The 22199-nt window shown below is 47.3% G+C and overlaps 3 protein-coding genes across 3 annotated transcripts; all 3 read right to left on the reverse strand.

The window, feature by feature from the left end:
* Positions 1 to 1444: 1444 nt before the first annotated feature.
* On the reverse strand, positions 1445 to 1786 carry PPTG_21547 (hypothetical protein; the record flags this gene model as incomplete). The annotated part of the gene is made up of 1 exon (XM_008898355.1): positions 1445 to 1786. The coding sequence occupies one exon, from the start codon at positions 1784 to 1786 to the stop codon at positions 1445 to 1447; it is 342 nt and encodes a 113-aa protein (XP_008896603.1).
* A 2901-nt stretch (positions 1787 to 4687) lies between these two features.
* PPTG_21548 (hypothetical protein) lies at positions 4688 to 4870 on the reverse strand (the record flags this gene model as incomplete). The annotated part of the gene is made up of 1 exon (XM_008898356.1): positions 4688 to 4870. The coding sequence occupies one exon, from the start codon at positions 4868 to 4870 to the stop codon at positions 4688 to 4690; it is 183 nt and encodes a 60-aa protein (XP_008896604.1).
* Positions 4871 to 19427: 14557 nt separating this feature from the next.
* Positions 19428 to 21781, reverse strand: PPTG_04008 (hypothetical protein). The gene has a single exon (XM_008897813.1). The coding sequence runs from the start codon at positions 21721 to 21723 to the stop codon at positions 19603 to 19605; it is 2121 nt and encodes a 706-aa protein (XP_008896061.1). The 5' UTR covers positions 21724 to 21781; the 3' UTR covers positions 19428 to 19602.
* Between the last annotated feature and the right edge of the window lie 418 nt (positions 21782 to 22199).

A 22199-nucleotide genomic window follows, 5' to 3' on the forward strand; every position in this document is an offset into this window, starting at 1 on the left:
GGGGGGGGTTAGGCCGTTTTCCATTTCCACTCCATCCCAGCTAATCATGTCCCTTTTGTAGCCGATCCTTGCTGTTGCATAAAATTTGATCCTAGGATGACGGGGTGTAACAATTGATCCACTACCATAAACCCTTGAGAGCACTCTCATTTGTTTGAAAATTCTGGAAGAGTAAATGGAAGGGTGATTGTCCCTATAGACAGCTGTAATTCGTTGTTTACGTTGCGATACCACGGATACCCCCCTTGTGGCTTAGAACATGACATCACCTCCTCTACCATCAGTATCAAGTATCGTAGTGGAGCTTTGGCTGCCCAAAGGGTGCTTAAGTGTCACCGTTGTTTTGAAAACCCTTCCCGTACCATCTTGTCCAGCCGCAACGTCAACCGCAGCTGCATAGTTGTCCGAGGTTGTCGGAACGTGCCAGAGGATCAGCGGGTCGTGTTCCCCTGGCTTAATTCTCTTACTTGGGCAGCTGCAGCTGACGGGTTACTCCAACATTATCTTTTCCCCAGGATGCACTAGCCACTCGTGTTAGATTTACAAAACCCTCCCCCTATCACCGTTTTGAAGCTGTTAGCCAAGGGTAGTTCTATCTCTAGGGCTGATAGAACTTCTCTTGCTTAACAATTTACAGCAGTTAAGCTCATACATAACGTTTATTTCACTCTTCCAGAATTCTCTCTCGGTTGTTCTGCCTAAAAAAAGCTAATGCGACCGATACGTTGGTAGCAGTAGCAGGTTGTAAGAAGACGCATGGCCATTCGGACGGCCTCGTACTGGGCTATGCAGTAAGCGAGCCGTGCTCTTGAAATTGATGAATGGCCTAAGACCTTGCATTATCCAGAAATTCCACTTTACCACGACATGGGCCGTTCCTGTCTCTATGAAAAGTTTCCTCGTGGGTTGTCTACGATATCTGCCAAGGTCCTGTCCCTGCGGAGTCACTAACCGTTGTAAGTTGCATCACCAAACATTGCTCGACCACCGAAACTATATTTGTAGAAAGTAGAATACATGATAATATCGCTAGCAGCAAGTACTGTGACATCATGTCGACCGCTTTCATGCGGACTTCAGAAACGGTTGCACAGTCCACCGAGTACCGTCAGACCTACGAATACACACGATTTTACACTCAAAGAACAAATACAAATTAGAATAACCCTGACTTTGACGCATGATAAGTGCGGCGACATACTCACAATAGGATGGTGATATTTTATTAATCCAATAAAAAAAACAATACAACTTCATCCTCTTTTTGTGTTTGTGCTTTGATTTGGCTGAATTGATGAATTTGTGACTTTTTTACTTTCGATTTTCATAACTCGTGAGTTTTCGATCAGATCGATTTGGCTCAAAATGGTTTGTTGAACGCGCTTCATCGACTGTAATACCTGTAAGGCTTTTGAGCCATACGACATTGACCGAAGATGTTCATCTAGAGTAATCTCGACTTCCGATGGTGACGAGCATTGAGAAGAACCATCTCAAGTTTGCGTTTGGTCTCTTCGTCTTGATTAAGCGTGCTGTCGAGGGCCTCGATGGCAGTCAGCACGTACGTGGCTACGCCACTCTCTAGGTTGCGGCGCAAACTAGATGCTAATCGTCGGGGCTCGGGGTAACCCATTGGGCATGATAGACCCTCTATGACACCACAGCGAAACCATTCGGCCGAGCACTTATCATGTACTTTCGTTTTCATCCCCTTGGTTATGGCCTTGTAGTATTCTCTTTTGCTATGGCGAATAATACGAATTGTAGCCTCTGGGTCCTCTCGCATAACTTCGACAAACTGGTTCCACGATTTCGTCAAGGCAATCAGACTATAATGCGTCTCCTGGTCTGTGTGTCCAAAATATCGACGTTGGCGAAACAGATCAACAAAATGGCATACTCGATATCTCTTGAAGAATTCCCGGGACCAAAATGTCTGCCACCTCTGTACAGTCGTTCAGCGTGTACTTGCACCCGTCCGTCCACGCACCCGCTAGTAAATGCTGAAACTATCCATCCATGGAACCCAAGTGTGCGCCAGGGGATCCCTTTAATACCGGCCCCTGCTGCTGGCGATAACATCAGCATGAGGACCTGTATTATGAAATCCACTCCGACCAGGACTGCCACAGACAGTAGGTTTTCTTCCTTGGTCTCCTCGATGACATCCTCTCTCAGCTAATATATAGACGGCTACCATGGGCATGCCTTTGTGAACTCTACATTATAGAACTCTAAACATAACACGTTCTGTTTAGACAAAATGTTTTACTTAAGTGTAATCCTGGAAGCAATGGGCTTACAACATTATCTTTATTTTCAGTTCGATCAAACTCTACGAGAACATGCGCTTCACTACGGTTGCTTTGCATTATTCAATCTCTGTCCGGTTTTGCGTTTTTCTCTAAGTCAAAACTGTTGCTTCCATTTCTTCGCCGGCTCAAAGAATGCTTGTATCCAATCTTATTCCGCAACATTTTGAAACTCAGTTAGTCGAATGTAAGCCCACGCGACGTTGTAAAACTTGTTTTGCTTTTTATGTATCAACGCCAAACGTCGCGATTTGGTGCTCATGTGCCCTGAAGAGGGTGGTTAGAGCCTGATGGTCATTGCTTCCATCCAATGCTAGAGGAACAGACGCTATGCGGTCTCGACGCCACAAGCAAGTTGGAGACTGAACAATGGAAAGTACCCACCCGTACAGCATGTGCATTGCCGCCCTGGATACCAAGTGACAGCTGCCTTTTTTGAGTACTCAAGTATTCACAAACTCTAACTATTCGCCACAACCAGAAATTTATTCCAATAGGTCTATGCTTCATGTCTCAACATCGGCCTCTCCACACAAGACAGCTTCCTCAGTGATACCATCCGGTGTGATTTTAGCCGTCGGTGAGACGGAAAAATGCGCAGCATCATTCTGAACAGCAAATTGATTTGGCTCGTTGAATGAACTTCGAAGCGTTGACCCCCTGTGGACATTGACCTTCTCCGTAAATAGTCTGGTTGAGTGATAGAAGCGATGAAACTTCGGCCAGCACATCCACGTATTGTTGGGGGAGCATTAGTGCAGGGGAGGCTCAAGATGGGCGATGCGGCACAGGCATACGTAGTGTACCTGGGAGTAATTCGTTACATCCGTTGGATATCATCCCTCCCATCGACATACTATACAGCTCATTCTCATACGATTTTGTCTGGCTCGACGAAATCGCAGCGCACGTAATCGCGGTATCCCCAGCAACTCGATCACCCGCAGGACGAGATGGGGTTTTAATAACTGACCCACCGTTGCTATATCATCTGGTGTCTATTTTACGTAGAACATGCGTCCTTCGCTGGGCGCATGTAACCACTCTCCTGTATTGAGTTCACCAACTAGCTCCGTCATGGGTGTTCTGTGTGGATCACGCGCACCGGTTTCTGGAGTTGACAAGGGCCTCGTCAGAAACCTGTTTGACCTTGCAACGTCAATAAGGGCGAGAACGCGTTTCTTATGCCAACGTTTGCAGCTATGATCGTCGGCAATCAAAAATCTCCTCTGATTTGGTCCCCTTCATGATTTTGCTGTACTCCTTGACGCAGGTAGGAGCACTCTTGCCCGTGATTCCTTACTGTTCGACTAACCGATGATAATGTGAATGCAACCGCGTTCGACACCATGTTGACGATATTGCCGTCGCATCAGGATGCTACTATCATCGCATGATTTCTAGAGACAGCTTGCTGCAAGTCATCACACGAGTACTTGTCGCTTTTATCGAGCATCGTGTGGCTTGGAAAATGTTTGTTGTTGGTACGGATAGTTCCTTGTCCATAATGCCCCTTAAGACGAAGCCCCCTGAAATAACTGCACCAACGCGAAGTGGCTGTTCATTTGAACAACTCGGTGTTATCCAAAAAGAGGGCGCACGACTTCGAGAACGTGCCTTGACACACCTCTTCCAATTCCTGGCTTAGCGCTTGAATATCTGCATCTCCAATAACCCTTTCTGTCGATCTGCAATGCCATTGCGATTGCGGTGAACTTTGTAATTGAGTGCGATCCTCGTCGATGAACAGCACACCATGTAGAGTCTAAAACGAAACTTCCCTGTTGGCTTAATAGGGTTGAAAACGATCATGTGTCGACCCTGGTGCGATCGACAGGCTACACTAGCTTCACCCAATGTGACATTCTCCCAACGAAAATATATTTGTCGCCCGTGACTTTAGTAAATTGAGACGGGGTCGAATTCGAGCAGCAGCGCCTTGACCAGGGTAGTCGGGGCAGCATTGAAGCTTAGGCATCAGCGAAGTAGCTTGAACCGATTCAGCGATATTATTACATCCAGAGACGTCGTCTTTTTTCACTATAAGATGAAGTCTTCGGGCTGCGACTCCAAGTAATTTGCATACTCACATGTTGTTGTTCTGAGTCACAAAGAATAAAATGCCCAATAAACTCATCAACTCGTTCTCCGTGAACGGGTTCGTAACTTTATCACGAGGATGACAGCATATTGGTTTGTTTCAAAAGCACTAGACACCAAAAAGTACAGCTGTATGTACACAAAAAAAACTCGACTTGGCCGAGTGCGCAAAGATATGTCGTTATTCGACGAAGACACGTTCCAGTAGATCCGTCGGCGCGTGCATAAAGATCTTACGGAGCTCGCATGGCTTCTGACGGATTGAAGCATGTGCTTCAAATTGCCTCCACTTCTTCAAGAGTCGTTGGGAGGAGTTCAACAGGATCATATTCCTCAAATATCTCGGCATCATGATGTTCACTCACATCGATCTGAATACTCTCTCCACCATCACACTCCAATAACCCTTGCCAGTATTGATTGTCCGAAACTGTTGTTAGTGCTCCGTAGTTGTCCATTCCAAGCCAGATCATACGGACACTGAGATTTTCAATTTGCTTTGAAATTCAGTATCTAGCCATCGAACTTGAAATTAATGCGTCTTTGCACTTATTGGCATGGTGGCATACACTTCCAACGATATACGCCGTTCCAACGTGTCTGTAAAACTGTTTTTCCATGAAAGGCTCCCTTGCGGTTGAAAAAGCCACAATCTCATCAATTTATACTTGCTGAAGCAATGCTGGGGGAGCGGCCCGTATCGCCGTTTGAGATACCATTTGTTGTCACTGCAGCGTCATCACATGATAAAGGTGGCGGTCATCATCGATAGTGAGTTACGAATGGAGGCATCTGCCCTGCCTTGATGTGCTTCACTAGCACGCAAATCGCAGCACACTCACAAACCGCGGAAGTATTACGCATCTCTTAAAGTGATTATCAATTTGCTATTCACTATACCTTTTAAGACACTTGTTCGACCGCGCATCTGATCTGAACACAACGTGTATGTGTACGCTGGTGACATCTTGTCCCTGCGCCTGGTTTGAGTTAAAATGTCAGAGCATTAGGGCTTCCCTTTCGAGATCCTATTATGTTTTGTACAGCATACAAACCTAAGTGGTTTGATTCTTAAATTCTGTTTGGATGCTCCAAATTTCGACCAGCGAATCACTTGGTTCTCCAACTTCAGGTGATGATCGGGAGTTCACGTTGTTGGCTCCTGTTCCTATCTCGACAAGTGGGCAACCCACAGTCACAAGGTTTAAGCAAGTGTGCAAACGCACCACCATTATTTTCAAGTCAGGCTTTGTACAAGGAGGTGCCCTAGCTACCACCTCACTACCATCTCGCTTCAGACAGAAACTATCTAGAGACTTTCCCATTTTCAACTACCGATCTTACAGTGAGTCTCAATGTTTCATAACTTGATCGAGCAGCCAAAGCTTGGCTTGTCAATATCACTGTATTGAAGTGCTGCGAGCTATCGGTTTGTCATTCGTTTCATTCTTATAAGCAAGATACATACCAAATGTATCTACCACACACAAACATCTTTCCATTCCCATCACTATCAACGCAGTCCTTTTTGGTCCCCCGCTTCAACTTTGCCTTTTTTTTTTTAGAAACTTGAAAGCACTGGTAGCACTTACTTTGGTCCGCAATGTTTTGTCAGTTTGCAGTTCTCTAAGTCCATGGAACTGGTCCGGTAAAGACATATTTTTAATTGAATCGCTAATAACTTAATATTAGTCATCTATTTTGAGCGTACATCGGACGTCCGATTTGCTGCTTATGAGGACTCACCTACCTACACAAATATATAGAATGCAGAAATCAATTTTCGGTTATGACAAATGTATACAAAGAGCATGTGAGGGGTTTTCGCATGTACCGCAATAGGTCCATGAAGCTCATGCCAGTAATTTCACGATCATTGCCGAGGATTTACTATCAGGTTGTGAGATCCCGGGGAATATCATTTCACTTAGACCCGAGGGTGGATCAAGAACTGCGCGTGGTAACTGATATCTATTTGGTTCAGGTCCAAAGCCGGCCAAAACCCTCAGACAGTCGAATGGAACCACATGATTGGCATACGCTCCTTTTCTGCTTTTTGTTGCCCAGTGCCTTTGCTTGTCTGCAGAGTCGACTGATGCGCCGCCTGAATCGGCAGCAGCTGCTTGTTTTCGGCCTAGTTGCGTTTTCACGGTACTTTGAACCCCAAGCAAATAGTAGAATCCTTTAGTGCTTTGTAGTTGTGGATAGGTAGACTGACTTATAGGACTGGAGCCTTTAAGTACGAAAATTGGACGCGTTCACTAAAATCCGGCCATGGTTCATGTCCAACATGCCATCTATGAAAAAATAGAGAGCCAGTGCACTTAAAGGACAACGCTCAACCAATTTGTGCGCATAAGTGCGGTTTCTCCTACATTTCCATACTGATTCTTTTTTTCTCTCCAAACCGTACGAAGCAAGCTTGCTCCACACACACCTTCATTTTCGAGGGGGTAATCAAGCCGATATGAAGTAAACACAATCGTCTGACGTTATCACCACGTGACGATAGCCCAAGCGAGAGTAATACATCAGCACGATGACGGAGACCTGCTTCTGTGCCGCTATTAAACATCGCATTCAAAATATTCTGAATAATGCTGTCGCTAAATGTTGCATCAATCATTATCTTTTCTCCTGCATCATCGCAGTTTTCGACTTTGTGCTGCACAGCTGCAATTTTTTCTGCTTAAGCAATTTTTTTGCAGTATTGGGTCGGATAGGACGACGAGTGTTGGAGCCTAAGCTATGCTGAAGTTTCCACAAATCCATAATTGCGTTTACGTAGGCAGCCAAAGCAGAGTGGTCGATCACAGTGCTGGGCGATACTGTACCAGATTCTCGGAGCTCGTCTGAGATGTCTTCAACGCTAGGTTGAGATTCCTGCTTACTACTTTTTCGTTTTCTTTCTCTTTTATGAACAGATCGGCTTTGAATTGAGAGTTTTTTTTAAAAAAAAATACCAACTTTGACTCAGTTACTTGTTCATCGCTGTATCCCATGCCGTGCATCCAGTCTATGAATTCGTGCCATTAGCAGTGACGCTAGGTCGCCCCATCGACATTTGACAAAAAGTTGTTGACGAAGACGTCGGCTTCAACTCTGATTAATATACCTAAATTTAATGATAGTTTTCGTTTGCCGACAAATCTGTCTGTCTGTCTGTCTGTCTGTCTGTCTGTCCGTCCTGCTCCTTCTCTTACCGACTTAAATCTTCTTTAGCCTTCTCTTCATCAATCAGAACACTGGAAGATCACCTACGATATTGATTTGCATTACTATCCAGCCTGCATCAGGAAATCATGCATGACGAAAAAACGCGATCTGATAGGCTGTTCAATAAAAATACGATACGCTTTGCTTTGAATGCATAGCATTTCGAAAAGCACGTGCGAGTGAATACTGTTAGGACTGCAAGACTGAACTGCGGGGACTGCGAGGTTGCAAGGACTGTTATGTATGTGTGTTACATGTTATGGTAGATATACATTTAACCCTAATCACATTAACAGATTTACCGGTATAATAAATACAAAATTTAATGTTATTTTGTATCACCACGCTCTGTGCTCTATACTTATGAGCTGATACTCAATTGAGTTATTAGCCACGGCATCCCAAAACCGTCGTCAATATCGATCAGCAAAAATATTATTAAAAAAAACAATAAGAAAAAACTAAAAGTTAAAAAGCTGATGGCTATACAAATACATAAATTATAAATAGTGACCGGATCCGTTATCGTGATATTCACGTTAATAGTGGAAGGTTTACTATATGGATGAATATCATTAAGCTACCGACAGTCTTTTTCTTACTTAGTTTCAGTATGACCGTATCGAGCTGATATCTGATAAACAACCAATCAAGTCGTGGATACAGTATTTTATCCAATCCGAGTTATTAGGGTTAGGTGAAACGGCTGCCGACGTTGTGCCGGCATATAATGTCGGCAAGGGTACTAAATATGCGTTACGATTCATACTAGCCATCAAGTGTTTTTACATCATTTGGATATTCCCCCTCTGACCGACAAAAACACTTGAAAACAGTATGAGTCTGCAAGACCTCTCACCGGCCAACTCCCAGCGTGCGCAGCAGACAGCAATCAATGCGTTCTCTCGCTTCCTTGTGGCCGAAGGTGTCAATATGCTGTATATCGCAGCAACTTTACTAGGTGATATGACTGGAGCAAAGTTTGTCAAGCTGATGGATCGCTTCGCGGTTTATCTTACAAGTGCAGACGGGCGAGGAGGGAAGGCGCTAGCTCGCAACTCCGTCATGAGCTACTACCGGCACGTCAAAAACTGGTTACTCGACACCTACCCGAAGGACAGAGCCTTAATTGAGAAGAAGCTACTCAAGATGGCATAGACTCTTGAACGGCACTGCCTGAAGCGCCTCGAAGGTGGTAGTACGAAGCGAGCACCGGCGTGCACGAAGGAAGATCTACGTATTCTGATGGGCGGACTTTATTTCGATGCTGCTAGCTCTAAGGATTACCAAGACGCTGCGCTCCTTGCCTTGATGTGGTATGCGTTCGGGCGCGCTTCAGACTTAGGCTTCGTCGCAAAGAGCAACCTCACCGTAAGCGCTGACGGAGTCGTCTTTGTGAGGCTGTTACGCGTCAATACATCGGAAGAGCAAGGTATATCGATCTTCCCTAATCAAGCGAGTTTCGTAACCTGCCCCCTACATGCGATCGCCATGACCCTGGTAATGCAAGATACCCCAAGCTTACGTTTACTGGACCACCCTCAACTTGCTTACCGGAGACGAAGGGAGAATCGCCACCCTGATAGATATCCCTTTAGCAGAAGCACTGACAGCCTGTGACGGAGTCGACACAGAAACGCCCCACGAGACTTCAAGCGAGCCACGAACGAAGAAGTGCAAACCTACCGATGATAACATGAAGATACACGCATACGTCAACCGCATTGTCAAATCCGCGAGCGAAGCACAAACAAGAGCAAAGTCTATCCCAAACTTGACCTCGCATTCATTCCGCCGCGGTGGTGCCCAGCATGCAAACGGCGATGCTACTCTAAGCGCTCAGTGGATTTTTGACCGTGGTTCATGGAACATGACGTCTACGAACAAGGCGTTTGCGTATGTGTTTAATACCACCAGTGAGGATCAGAAGGTTGCGCGAGTTCTGAGCGGATGGGACGCAAGTGCCAAGCTCGAGGTGCCAACGTTATCGTGGTTTGATTCCGCAACATGGGAACAAAGCCGTAGGATTGCCAATCTCCTCTTCCGGACAAGTATTTGTGCTGAAGACCCCAGTAAACGGCTAAGTGATCGTGTATGCGAAGTACTCACGGCTTCTTTGATCCAGCATTTTCCTGAGGTTCTAGAACGGTATCCAATGTGCCCATACGTGTCTAGAATGCGCATAATTCTTGTAGAACTAGGAATTGAGAAGGCACAAGTGTTGGGATGGAGCTCTGAGCTTCAGCGTAAAGCGACGAAGAAAAGAGACGACCCAGAAGGAAATGATGGCAACAAGTTTTCACGTGAAGATACGCTGATCAACCATCAAAATTACGTCATTAGCGAGCTGGTAGCGATGAAGCGTTGGCTAAACGGGTGACGGAGCTGGAGAAACGACAAGCTCAGAGCGATGGAGCCATGCCCGTGTCAATGCCCAGATCTGAGCCCGGGACAGCGGGAGAAGTGGCGGGAAATACCTCAAGCCACACTGTTGCATACGCAAAAACCAAGGGTTGTGGGTCTAAGGCGACTTCAAAATGGCCAGCCGCAATCTGGTTTAAGTGGTATGCCAAGACGCCGCGCTCTGGGATGTCTGCGAGAATCGGCAAAAGAAATCAGCGTACAAGCAAATTGTGAACTACATGAAGCTTTTCCTACCAGGTGGCTTCAAGCTGAACCCATCGTCACCTACGTATTGTGACCATGTCCTGGAAGTTGGGCAACACTCGGAAGAGAACATGTTTAATTTTTTCGTTGCGCACGGGGTTGTTACTGAATAAGTGGTCCGTTACTGAATAAGTGGCCTGTTACTGAATAAGTGGCGTAAATCCATATAACCTTTCCACTCTCATACTCAGAACACGTTCGTTCTGGATATACAGCATCTCAAAAAGTGTATTTGTGAATTTAACACTGCCAAACGCTGCTGAGCTGACTAGTTGTTTGTACCGGTGAGATTGTTCAGCCTTTGCTGCATTTTAATGCGGAACTTGTCCGACCTTCCAATATTCAATCCATACGTCAGCTTTTTAATTTCGCTTTGGATCGATTTGGTCTTGTTCTGAGAGAGATACACAGCGATCTTCTCCATGTAATACAACATGTAGATCCCACAATCGGAGTTGTTTTTTTTTGCTGCGGGTGAGTTTCACAGACGGATACCGTTGGAGAACCATCAGAGGTAACCTCACAGACTGCAGCCAATAATTTTGTTGCGATGCTGAATACGTGGCTAGACTCATGAAACATGCATCTTGATGACTTGGCTGGCTCTTCAACAACAAGCAAGCTCCAATGGTTATCGCCCCAAACCGGAAATAGAACTGCAAAATACAGATCCCAGTCAATCTTGTCAACTAGCTTCTTGACATCCGAGAAACTGCTTTCACCACCGCTCTTCGCCTGCTTGAATTGACTGAAAAGCGACGCACCGAAACGTTTCACAGTTCCTCCAGTTGATTCCATGCACTTGTAAATGGCATAGTCAATTACCACATCAGAAAGCCAGCCAAACGGTTTGAGCGTCATAATATCATCTTTGAAGACTTTCACAGAGCGCTCTTCTCGCAACGTCGATGAGTCGAGGTTGCGAACAGTAAAGGAAAATACCGCTCTACTGCGTTTTGCGAGTAGATCACGCTGACGCCTAGATGCTATCGGCTTAGAACCAGTAACAGCTTTTGTGCGCTGATTTTGCCTCGCATATTCAACTTCCGATTCTTCATCACGATCATCTGCAAAGGGTCCGTCGTCATCTGATTCGTCTGGCTCCGGATCATCATCGTAGTCGTCATCGTCTTCTGCCTCACTACCATCATCATCATCGTCATCGCTCTCGTCTTCTTCCTCATCCTCGTCTTCGTCGAATTCGGCGTCATCTGATGTCGAGTCTTCTTCGTCATCATGTCCAGTTTTGCAATCACCGTTTTCACCATCCAAATTGACTGTACCTTCACCAATGTCATTCACGGGGGGGGGGGTTATCGGTGGCGGTGTCCCAAACATTATTACCTGTAGCGTCTTGAGGGGGTTCCAGAGTCGTCTCGAAAACATATATCGGCAAACTAACGAGTGACTGTTTTGCACGTGTTCGTAGTGCGATTGAACCGCTTGGTTTGGCAACGCTGGCATTAACCGTAGCGAGAGGGAGCGTCATAATGCTGTTCTGGTCGGAGCTGTTCAGCGGAACGCGTCCTCCATCGCTGATAACACCCGAACCAACTAGCTTGTTGCTTTCACAAGGAACGCAGGGCTGTATTCCCGGCGAAGCTAGCTCGTCACAGGTACTTGTAGATGGCTTGAAGTGCTCCGTAGCCCGGCCACTACATGGAGTCTCCTGTTCGCAAGGGGCTGCTGGCGAAGGTTTGTAGCGCTTGATGAACCTCGTCACATACACCCTTTGAGCGCCTAAGTCCATTAACAAGAAATCAGGGATGGTGCTACAGTACGTAAAAACATCGTGGTACGTCGCTTTGCCGTCTTCTCTTACACAAGAATCATAGTACTCCAAAACCCTTGTTTCAAAAGCAGGAGGTTTCTGTTTTCTTCCTCCTCCAACTGCTCTCTTCCTCGCTCCATCATCGGGTGTTAATTCATCTTTTAAACGAGAGGGATCCGGATACTCCTTCTTCCACCTACTGAGAGCACCTCGGCTAACACCCAACTCGCGAGCGGCTTGCGTTGGTCCCCATTCCGGGTTAGCCTCCCAGACAATAAGCTTCTCAAGCTTCTGCATGCGCGTCAGTGATGTGCACCGACGCGCTGTAGCCCACTCCGTTGCATCCTGTTCTGATGCGGTTTCCATCGTCACGCTGTTCTTAAAACCTGTTCGCCCCCACCGCAGAAATCGTATAATGATTTGTGGGAAGTACGGTTTTGTCAGGTTTATACAGACCGTTCGTTTTGTGACAGATCATTTAAAAGCTAACAATCGTGGCCAATCAGTAACAGACCACTTATTTGGTAACGGGCCACTTATTCAGTAACGGCCCACTTATTTGGTAACAGGCCACTTATTTGGTAACAGGCCACTTATTCAGTAACAGGCCACTTATTTGGTAACAGGCTTTAATCGGTTATCTATGTACGTACAAACAAGTCTTGCGTTTCACGCGGAGCCGGATCGAGGATTGCTCCGATTACAACACGAGCTCGAAACTCTGTAGTCAGGGCATCCAACTTACCTTCATGGTAGTATTTTCGCAATTGCTTCAAGACGGATGATCCACTCTTACGCTTTTGGTAACAGGCCACTTATTCAGTAACGGCCCACTTATTTGGTAACAGGCCACTTATTCGGTAACGGGTCACTTATTCAGTAACGGCCCACTTATTTGGTAACGGGCCTCTAATTCTGTAGTATACGTGGCCGGTTGTTCGATAACCGGCCTCTTCTTTGATAGCTCCCCTGTCCAGTTATTCGGTAACAATCAAACCAATACAAATTCGCCATACATTCAAGTCTAACATGTTGTCTATTGAGTCGATCGTCACTTATCGTGACTTCAAGACACTTTGCATTACTTTCCGAAAAGCTGCCAAGCTAGGCATTATGGACGCGTCCATCCGTGCCTTACGCAACTCAATGATCCAGACAATTGGTACTCGAGATCGTGTACCGGAAGCTCTCCGCGCAATCTTCGTCAACTTGAAGGACAAGTGCAAGGCCAAGAGCAACAAGAAGAAGCGTGGGCTGATTGAGCTAGACGACATTCAAGAATGGCTTATCCCTCCAACTGATGGAGCTGTGGCTCAAGTGCGCGGGACCTACGGCGTGCGACGCCTTTTGCAGCGCGTGGTGATGGGAAACAAGCCACACTATCTGGTAGACTGGGAGCCGACCCTGGAGCCTCGCGAGAACATCTCGAAGGAGCTGGTAACGCAGTTTAATCGAGATCGCCGTGATCTTGTGCGCCGTACCTTCATCGACGATGAGGCGGTTGAAGACAATACCTCCCCAGCAACCTAAACGATAAATAGACACTCATGTTGGCGAAAACAAATTATATTGCATACGTTAGCACCTAATAGCTCGTACAGCATACTTAACGGCAGTGTATGAGACACTGCACTACAGTATGCTTAGCTGAACTTTCAGGCGCCTCTGTAGCAAACATAATAAGTGTCAAGATACCCCGGCTGGATTCGAACCAGCTCCACCGTCCTTTCGACCGGGCTCAACCATCAGAGCTTCGGGGGTGTTGGGTAGTGGTGTAGATAGTGAGTACAGCCAGTTACGTACCGTTAGCTTGTTGGGTGCTGCTGAAAAATCTGAAATGACAACAAGTGATTTGGTGCGCATCCAATCAATTAAATAACCTCACTACGAATAAAACCTAACGTTCCTTTGTGACCAGTCTATTTTTTTTACCAATCACTGAAGCATCGGTCAGTGTCGGCCGCAGTCGGCAGATTTACGCTATGGTAAAAGCTAGGACCTGGAAACCTAATGTACGTACCGTGTAGTCCACGATGCACGGAGGAAGGTGGATGCCTAGAGAAGCGACACTGGATCTGTCATTTGTGCGGCTCACAAATGATGAAGGAAAGTGGGCGTTTCGTCGGTTCGTAAAGTGCGTGCGGGAAACGAAAATAAAACACACACTATAACAAGAAGCATTACACAAGAGGTTGTACAAATAGTATTTTTGGGCGTATTAAACGTACCAATATTAATCTATTGTGGGTTTTGAGAGAAAGACCGCAGTGACAAGCGTGGCAACAAACTATTCTCGTTTTGGTAGAAAATTGACGAGTGCGTTAACCTCATAACCATCTCAGCGGCATTATGACGGCAAGCAACACTCTAAACATCTGCTTGATGCTGTGGATACAGTTTTGTGATGGCGTGCAAACGGAAGTACAACCCTGAAGCGAAAATTGAAGAAGAATATAGCGCGCCGGACGGGGAAGAATCAGCGGTGGGTTGAAGACCCAGATGAGCTAGTTGTACATCTGCTATGTATCGATTTTGGAAACGGCTACGGCAAGCCGATGACAGTGCGCGTGCGACAAGTCCAGCCGTGCAATCAGGAAATATTGTGCATGAAAACCAAGTCATTGATGGTGTTGACTCTACCTCACGTTCTGTTCGAATTTTGGACCACGGAGACAGAGAGTCTGGCAATGTGTCGACTTTTACGGTTGGGATTGCGTCGACAGAAGCAGCAGTGCGAGAGAGGACCGACAGCCAGGAAATTCCCAGATGAGACGGACGCTCGGTGGTGCAGGAGCGGGTTAGAGTCATAACCTCACTCCGAAAGCCTTCAGCGGGTATTCTTCGTCTCTACAAAAGCCCTGACTTCAAGAAGAAGATCCGAGCATACAACAACGTCTTTGCTTTCACCTCAATGGGTGCTTCAAGGAGTCGTCCCTCCAGGTGGGGCGATAGTGTAATGAGGGCCGGTGCCTTCAATTTTAGGGTTCAAGGATCCGTTTGCCGCTGTATGTGATCGCTTCTACCTCCCCCCAACAGACGTCCCATGTTTGCTCAAGTTTACATTAACGACCCCGACATGAACGCACGTGTGCGAAGCCAAATGGGAATGATGGATGGTCTAGACCCCACTATCCTTTGGCAGATCGACGAGGATATGGTCGCGCACAACCTGTCCACGCAACAGTTCATCAATGCGCGAAGTCTCTTGACCCAATGCGCTGGACCTGCATATCAAGCGGCCGTGGAGGAATTTGGTCGTCTCCTTCAGGCCGGTGAGGTGTTACGTGAAAACGATCCGCCGCTGCGGTTAAACAAATTCATTCCACCCGATGATGACTACCGACTTCGCCTACACGTTACTCGCAACGCCAATCCGGGAACGCACAATACACCAACAACTTCGGAAGTTGCTGCAATAGTAATTGACCAAAATGCAGCTCAACACCGGGGTTTTATCCTTCACGCACGAGGATGGGGGGGGGGGGGTTCAAGCGTATTTTTTTGAGACGCACGAGAGCTACGACCAGCTGCAACAACCTCTCCTCTTTACGCACGGCGAACGCGGCTGGTCTTTGTTCTTCCTTATGTTGGAAATCCTGTCGACTCCCACAGACACCCATTGACAATATCACTTCGCGAATACGAGTCGTATCTACTCCACGACCAAACAGATAGCGAATCACCAATCCTAAAGGGAGGACGCTTAACACAGCAGTACTGCGTCGGTCAATGGGCAAAATATGAATAAGAGCGTTTGCGCTACATTAAGAAAACTCAGCTCCAGTACCGACCTGAGTCTCTTCAATGCATCGCTAATGTACTGTGCAATGAATCCGTGGAAATCCATCGAATAGCCGCTAACGGAATCGCGGAGAGTACCTCTCCCCATTATTCTCAACCAAACAGCAATGCCAATGGCGATTCCCGGGAACCGGATGCACCGGACAAGATTAGTATATCCCCAAAGATCACTTGTCGGCGGGGCTATATGTACCAGCGCTTGTGGATGTGATGGCTATTGCGCAAGAAACAGGAGCGCCCAACCTGTTTATTACGATGACGTGCAATCCAAATTGGACATAAATCAAAGAAGATATGCGCCCTGGCGAGAAAGCAGCAGATCGGCCAGACGTCGTGTCTCGTGTATTCATGGAGAAGCTAAGATTGTTGAATAAGGACCTCGAGCAGGGGCATTTGGGAATTGTGACTGAGCGGATACATGGGATTGAGTACCAGAAACGAGGCCTACCTCACGCCCATATTCTTCTAATTTTGTGGCCAGATGATAAACCTGTGAGCGCGGAGGATGTCGACAAGTTCACGTCAACAGAGCTGCCAGACAAGGAGAGGTGTCCAGATCTCTACGAAACGGTCATATTTAGTATATTACATGGTCCATGCGGTGCGCAACACCCTAACAGCCCTTGCATGAAGAATGGAAAGTGCTCTAAGAAGTTTCCTTAGCCTTTGTCGGACGAAACCGTACTGAACCCGGACACGTATCCTATGTACAGACGCCGTCGCCACCCCGACGGAATTCTGCACCACAAAGGCAAAGTGAGGGACAATGCGACTATTAATCAGTGGGTCGTTGTGTACAATCCGTTCCTATCGCAGAAGTACAATTTCCACATCAATGTCGAGGTCTGCGCGACGAACAAGGCGGTGAAGTACATCTACAAGTGCGTCTACGAGGGCTCAGATATGACGACCATTACCATCGAAGGAGAGATTCAAGCTAACGAGATTCGACAATATTTGCTGGGGCGCTACATTTTTCCTGTAGAGGATTGCAATCGACTGTTCGAGCATCCAACCCAAAGGTGCTCACACTCGTCGTCACCCTGCCCATTCATTTGGAGTATATGAATGTGGTCGCATACCGAAACCAAGCGACGACCCCGCAGCTCTTTAACTTGATACGTATAGGCCGCCGGACTATGCTGATCGAGGTTTTCGAATTGTGCTCTCGAGATCCAGTTGGAACTGTATTTCTACTGTATAAGGATGTCCTACGAAGTATAGATCGAAGGACAACTCGTGGCAGCCGTACTAGATACACGTGTCTTCTCTAGGTCGAATAGTCCACGTACCACCCTAGGGATCCGGATCGTTTCTTCCTACGGCTTCTGCTCTGCCATCGACGCTCGCCCAAATCGTTCTCGGATCTTCGGGCTGTTGGTGGCACCACGTACACAACGTTTCGGCAGGGCGCCAAAACTCTAGGATATCTGAAAGACGACGACGAGGAGTGGTTTCAGTGTCTTGAGGAGGAGCTGTAGACAAGATGCCGTACCAACTGAGATAGCTTTTTGTGGTCAAATTAGTTTACTCTTGACCTACCAAGGCGAACGAGCTCTGGGAGCAATTCAAGGCGCACATGTCGAAAGGTTTTGAAAGAGATATTGAGGCGAGGACACTGATAATCACATTGGCCGTGCACCAGAGATGATCCAGACAATGGCGAAGTATAAATGCCTGAAGTACTTGGCCGGATACTTGGAATCCAATGGCTAAAATCTGGAAAATCACAGTCTTGCCGGTCTTGACACATACAATGATGCTTCCGGGGAAGTGAAAAGGCTCTCAGCCAGCAACGATTATAGAACAAGAACTTGGTGTGTAGTTGCAAAACGATCTGGAGAGAGTTGTCGAGCAGGTGGACCGGCTAAACGTTTGCCAGCAAGGGGGGGGGGGTTGACGAGGTGATTCGGGCCGTGAACAATAGACTCTTCTTTTTGGATGGTCCCGGTGAAACAGGAGAATCGTTTCTACTGGAGCAGATACTTGTTCATGTTTGCATCCAGCGAAAAATCGCTCTTGCAGCGGCTTCCAGTGGTATTACAGCTAATTTGTTGACAGGAGGACACACCGCGCGCTCAACGTTTCGTATACCCCTCAAACTTACGGAGTTTTCGACGTGCAGCCTTCCTTGGTACGGACAGAAGACGGAGCTAATCTGAAATATCAGTCTGATCATTTGGGACGAGGCTCCGATGATGAATCGAGCTTGCTTCGAGGCTGTTGACAGGTCATTTAGGGATATCATGGGAAAACGATGTGGAGCCATTTGGAGGCAAGGTAGTTGTTTTAGTGGCGATCATCAACAAATTTAACCAGTTCTAAAATATGCTACACTTGCGGAGGCTGTTAACGCTTGCTTCAAGAGCTCTTCTCTATGGGAGCACTTACGTCAAGTCCGTCTAACCGAAAAGATGCGCGATCGGACTGCCCCTAATCCTGCCAGCGCTAGCGAGCTATCAGCGTTTTCGGAGTTCCTACTTCTAATCAGAGAGGGGTGCTACCCAGTCAGTGAGGAGATAGGTGAGAACAATATCTGTGTCCCACGCGATGTTTCAGGAGCGTAGGGAGGTGTTGCCAGTGATTGACAAAGACAGCAAGAAGATAACGAGGACTTGGAGCCGCCTACGAACTTAAACCTTCTACCTCCGATGGACGAACCGCACCCACGCGACCTGGATGAATCTGAAGATGAACGAAGGACCAGAAACTTCAATGCGCTGATTGATGCGGTTTACTCAAGTGTTGATAATGAAGAATTACGCAACGATTATCTCGTGGAGCGAGCAAGTTTGTCGCCAAACAAACCAAGTGTCAGGGGGATCAACGATATGGTTTCGGAACGCCTCACTGGCGAGACGAAGGAGTACGTATCGATCGACTCACTCGAAGAAGTAGCGGATGAGAATTTGTTTGAACAGGAGTTCTTAAATTCCCTAAAATTCTCCCTCACCGGTTAATGTTGAAGGCCGGAACTCCAATTACTATAATCCGCAATCTGAACAGCAAAGAGGGACTTTGCAACGGAACGCGGCTGAGAGTGGTGTCACTTCGGGAGAGAAGCATTCAAGCTAGCGTTTTGACAGGGCCTTTCAAGAGTAAGACTGTGTTTATCCCTCGGATCATTTTTACTACCGATGACGACGACAAAGAATTTCCGTTCGCGATGAAGAGAAAGCAGTTTCCAATTATGCCAGCCTTTGCCATGACAATAAGCAAGACCCAAGGAGATTCACTTTATCGTGTGGTTATATACCTGGAATAGCCTGCTTTCACACACGGATAGCTCTACGTGGCGACTAGAGGAGAGATAGAGAGCTGAGTGGGTATTGCTTCAGTATTTAGCATGGAAGTTTAGATACGGTGTTTTAACGTTAATAGTAGCGTAATGCTACTATCATTTGTGATATCTCTGCCGATTAATGTTACGGATCAGCCTTTTACTCACCCCCAGGGTAGGCTTTACGGGGCCCTATGCAGGGGCAAAGATCTTAGGAAATTAAATCGGAGGGCGTTTTGGCAGAAAGGCACAATAAGAGCGCTTTTACTGATTGTTGTATCCAGTTTCTTTATCTTTACAAAGATATCGAATCCGGGATTCGGAATCTCGTGTTTTTCCGAATTGTTATTAACTACTTCTACTAGTAGCATCTGAAAGCCCTCAAAGAACCTTATTACTGTAAACGGTAAACATGGTAAAGGTTTAAGCGTAAGCTACATGCACATCAATCACACTCACGAGGAGTCTTCGTCGTCAATGGTAAGCATATTCTCTGGGTCGTCGCAGTCGTCACCGATCGGACAGTTAACGTCGTCGTCGGGCATGTGGTACAAGCACTTGCTAATGAGGAACTCCTGACGGTATTTTTGCACGGCCACGTCTTCAGGAACGTCATCGATGCAAACCTCAAGGAAGTACTTAAACAGGAACATGCTACCGATGAATATCGAGAACATCCACGCGCGAGTTGACGCTTCCAGATGGTTGAAGAAATCGCCCGTGAAAATGACAACGGCCCCGTTTGTGCATACCGAGATGGCTGCGAATGCCTGCAGCACAAGATACCAGTATCCCATGCTGCGTACATTACGCGGACGAGGGCGACGCGACTCAAAAATGAGACGGTAGGCATCCAGACGGATCTCGAAGTAGTTGTTCACGTACGAGAGCAAAGGTGCAAACGGGAACGCTACCACAAACATGGTCGTGAAACCAAATTGGAGCGCCATCTCAGTGTAGTCATCAAATGTACCGTGCCAGTCGTATTGTGCCATGAAGAGTTCGCGCTCGGCATCAGATTTCTTGTAGTCATCCAGGTGGCCCAGTAAGCGGTACTTACTGAAGTACACGAACAACCGCGGGATCGCTACCTCAGTGATGTTCCCCACGAAAAGGCGAGAGCAAAACACAATAGCGAGCATGTACTCGAGTTCGTGCATGCAGCTCACGTCGCAACCTTCAAAACCTTCCTTTAGGAACGCCACGTAGAAGAGGCCCGCGTAGTTGTTAACGAACTGGAAGATCACAGTCTTAACGATGAGACTGTTCTCATATTCCATGTCCGTGCGGTGGTTCTCCTGGTCCACAAGCACGATGGACACGTAGTTGTAGATCTTTGTCATGATAGTGATCTGGACAACATTGGCCAGTGAAGACACGATAGAGCCGTACTTGTAGTCGTCCAGCACAAGCTTGTCCGAGTCATTGCCCTTGGTGAGATCGTACGTCAGCATGAAAATCGACGAAACGAGTACAAACACAATCAAGATGAGGAAGGAGATGACAACCCAACTGTACGCCACTCGCTTGAGCTTTTCACGCGGCGGGAAGTATCGCGTGGACTTGCCGTTAATGGGCGACGGAATGCGTTCACCGTAGAACTGTGGACGAAGATTCACTGTCTCTGAGAAGTGCGCTGTGCCCCAGCGCAACGTCTCACGTGAGTTGAGTCGCTTCCAGTTCTCTAGATAAATGGTCATCCAGATCGTCATAAAGGCACCGAAGAGAGGTGAGACATAGGCGAACACGGTGTTATAGTTGTCGTGAGGGATAGAATAGCTCACAATGCCCGTGACGATACCCACCAACGTCGGATACAGTAGCCACTGGGTGTAATGCCCCAGATACAGAAAGTAGAGCGCCACCTTGACGCCAAAGTACTGGCAGATGCGGTCAAACGGCTGGTTCATAGGGGACATATTCCACACAATCCAGTGCTCCTTTAGATCCATCTTCTCTTCTTCCTCGTGTAACGGGTAGGTCTCCACAATGATTCCTTCGTAGATCAGACGATCGATATCTTGGCCAGCACCTGTCTGGTGGTTGGTGATAATATGCTCGATAAGTCCGATACGGTCGGTGCTGGAGAAGAGCGAACCGTTGGGGCCCTTTCTGGAGTAAAAGTGCTGCAGGTCTCGAGCCTGAAAGTAGGGCGCGAAGATGTAGTCGAACGGAGAGTAGCGGTACGTTTGCTTCACGTCACGGATCGGGAAGGGCGCGATGCCGTACTCCGGGATGCCGTTGAATGAGGCGCGCCGCAGCTCCGTCGGGTCCAGCTGCAGGTGCAGTTTGAGCACCTCGGCTTCTCGCCGCATGAGCTCTTCGGGCGCGCGGATCTTGCAGAACACGAGCTCCTTGCCCACAGAATAGAACAGTCGCAGCCGCAGCCCAGCGCCGCGCAGTCGCTTGATGATGGTGTCGCGCTCATCGCTCACTTCGATCACGTGCTTGGGTGGGTTGGGGAATACAATCACGTAGTCCCAGCGGCCACCCGCCTCCACCGAGGACGTGCCGTAGTCCAGCGGCACCCGCAAGCGCAGCTCGGCGGTCTGCGGCTGAGGATAAGGATCGCTCATGGCACCAACTCGGAATTGGCTCTTTACTGGATGCTGATCCTGATTTACTGTAGCCTACAGTCTGGAAGTAAATAAAATCCATGATTTGCAAAGCGAAATTTGAAAGGTCATTTCAAAAAATTTTGCCTCGAATGTTTTGCCGCAAAACATTGTTTTAAATACAGTTATTAATATTGCTGGGGATGACACATCGGGGCATCGGCAGTGATACCGATAACAGCCAACAATGTGAGCGATTCACAAGGACGGGCTCTTGCGTGTTGCGACGAATGCTTCAGCACTTACGCCGCAACTTATAATATCGTATTTTGTTTGAAGGCGAAGCACTGCAGCGAAGGCTTTGGAGGCAGGCTGTCTCAGACAGCACAATCATAGAGCTCACATTAAAGCACGACAGGATCGCATGTGGCTACACTGTCGTACAGCAGCTAATATGGCGGACTCTTCGCAACTGCGACTCGCAACTTGCGAGTACA

The sequence above is a fragment of the Phytophthora parasitica genome (genome assembly GCF_000247585.1).
Source record: "Phytophthora parasitica INRA-310 unplaced genomic scaffold supercont2.6, whole genome shotgun sequence".
NCBI classification, from domain to species: Eukaryota; Oomycota; class Peronosporomycetes; order Peronosporales; family Peronosporaceae; genus Phytophthora; species Phytophthora nicotianae.

What these genes read in the sequence shown, in the direction of transcription:
- PPTG_04008 (XM_008897813.1), bottom strand. Translation starts at nt 21,723, where the DNA reads ATGAGCGATCCTTATCCTCAGCCGCAGACCGCCGAGCTGCGCTTGCGG.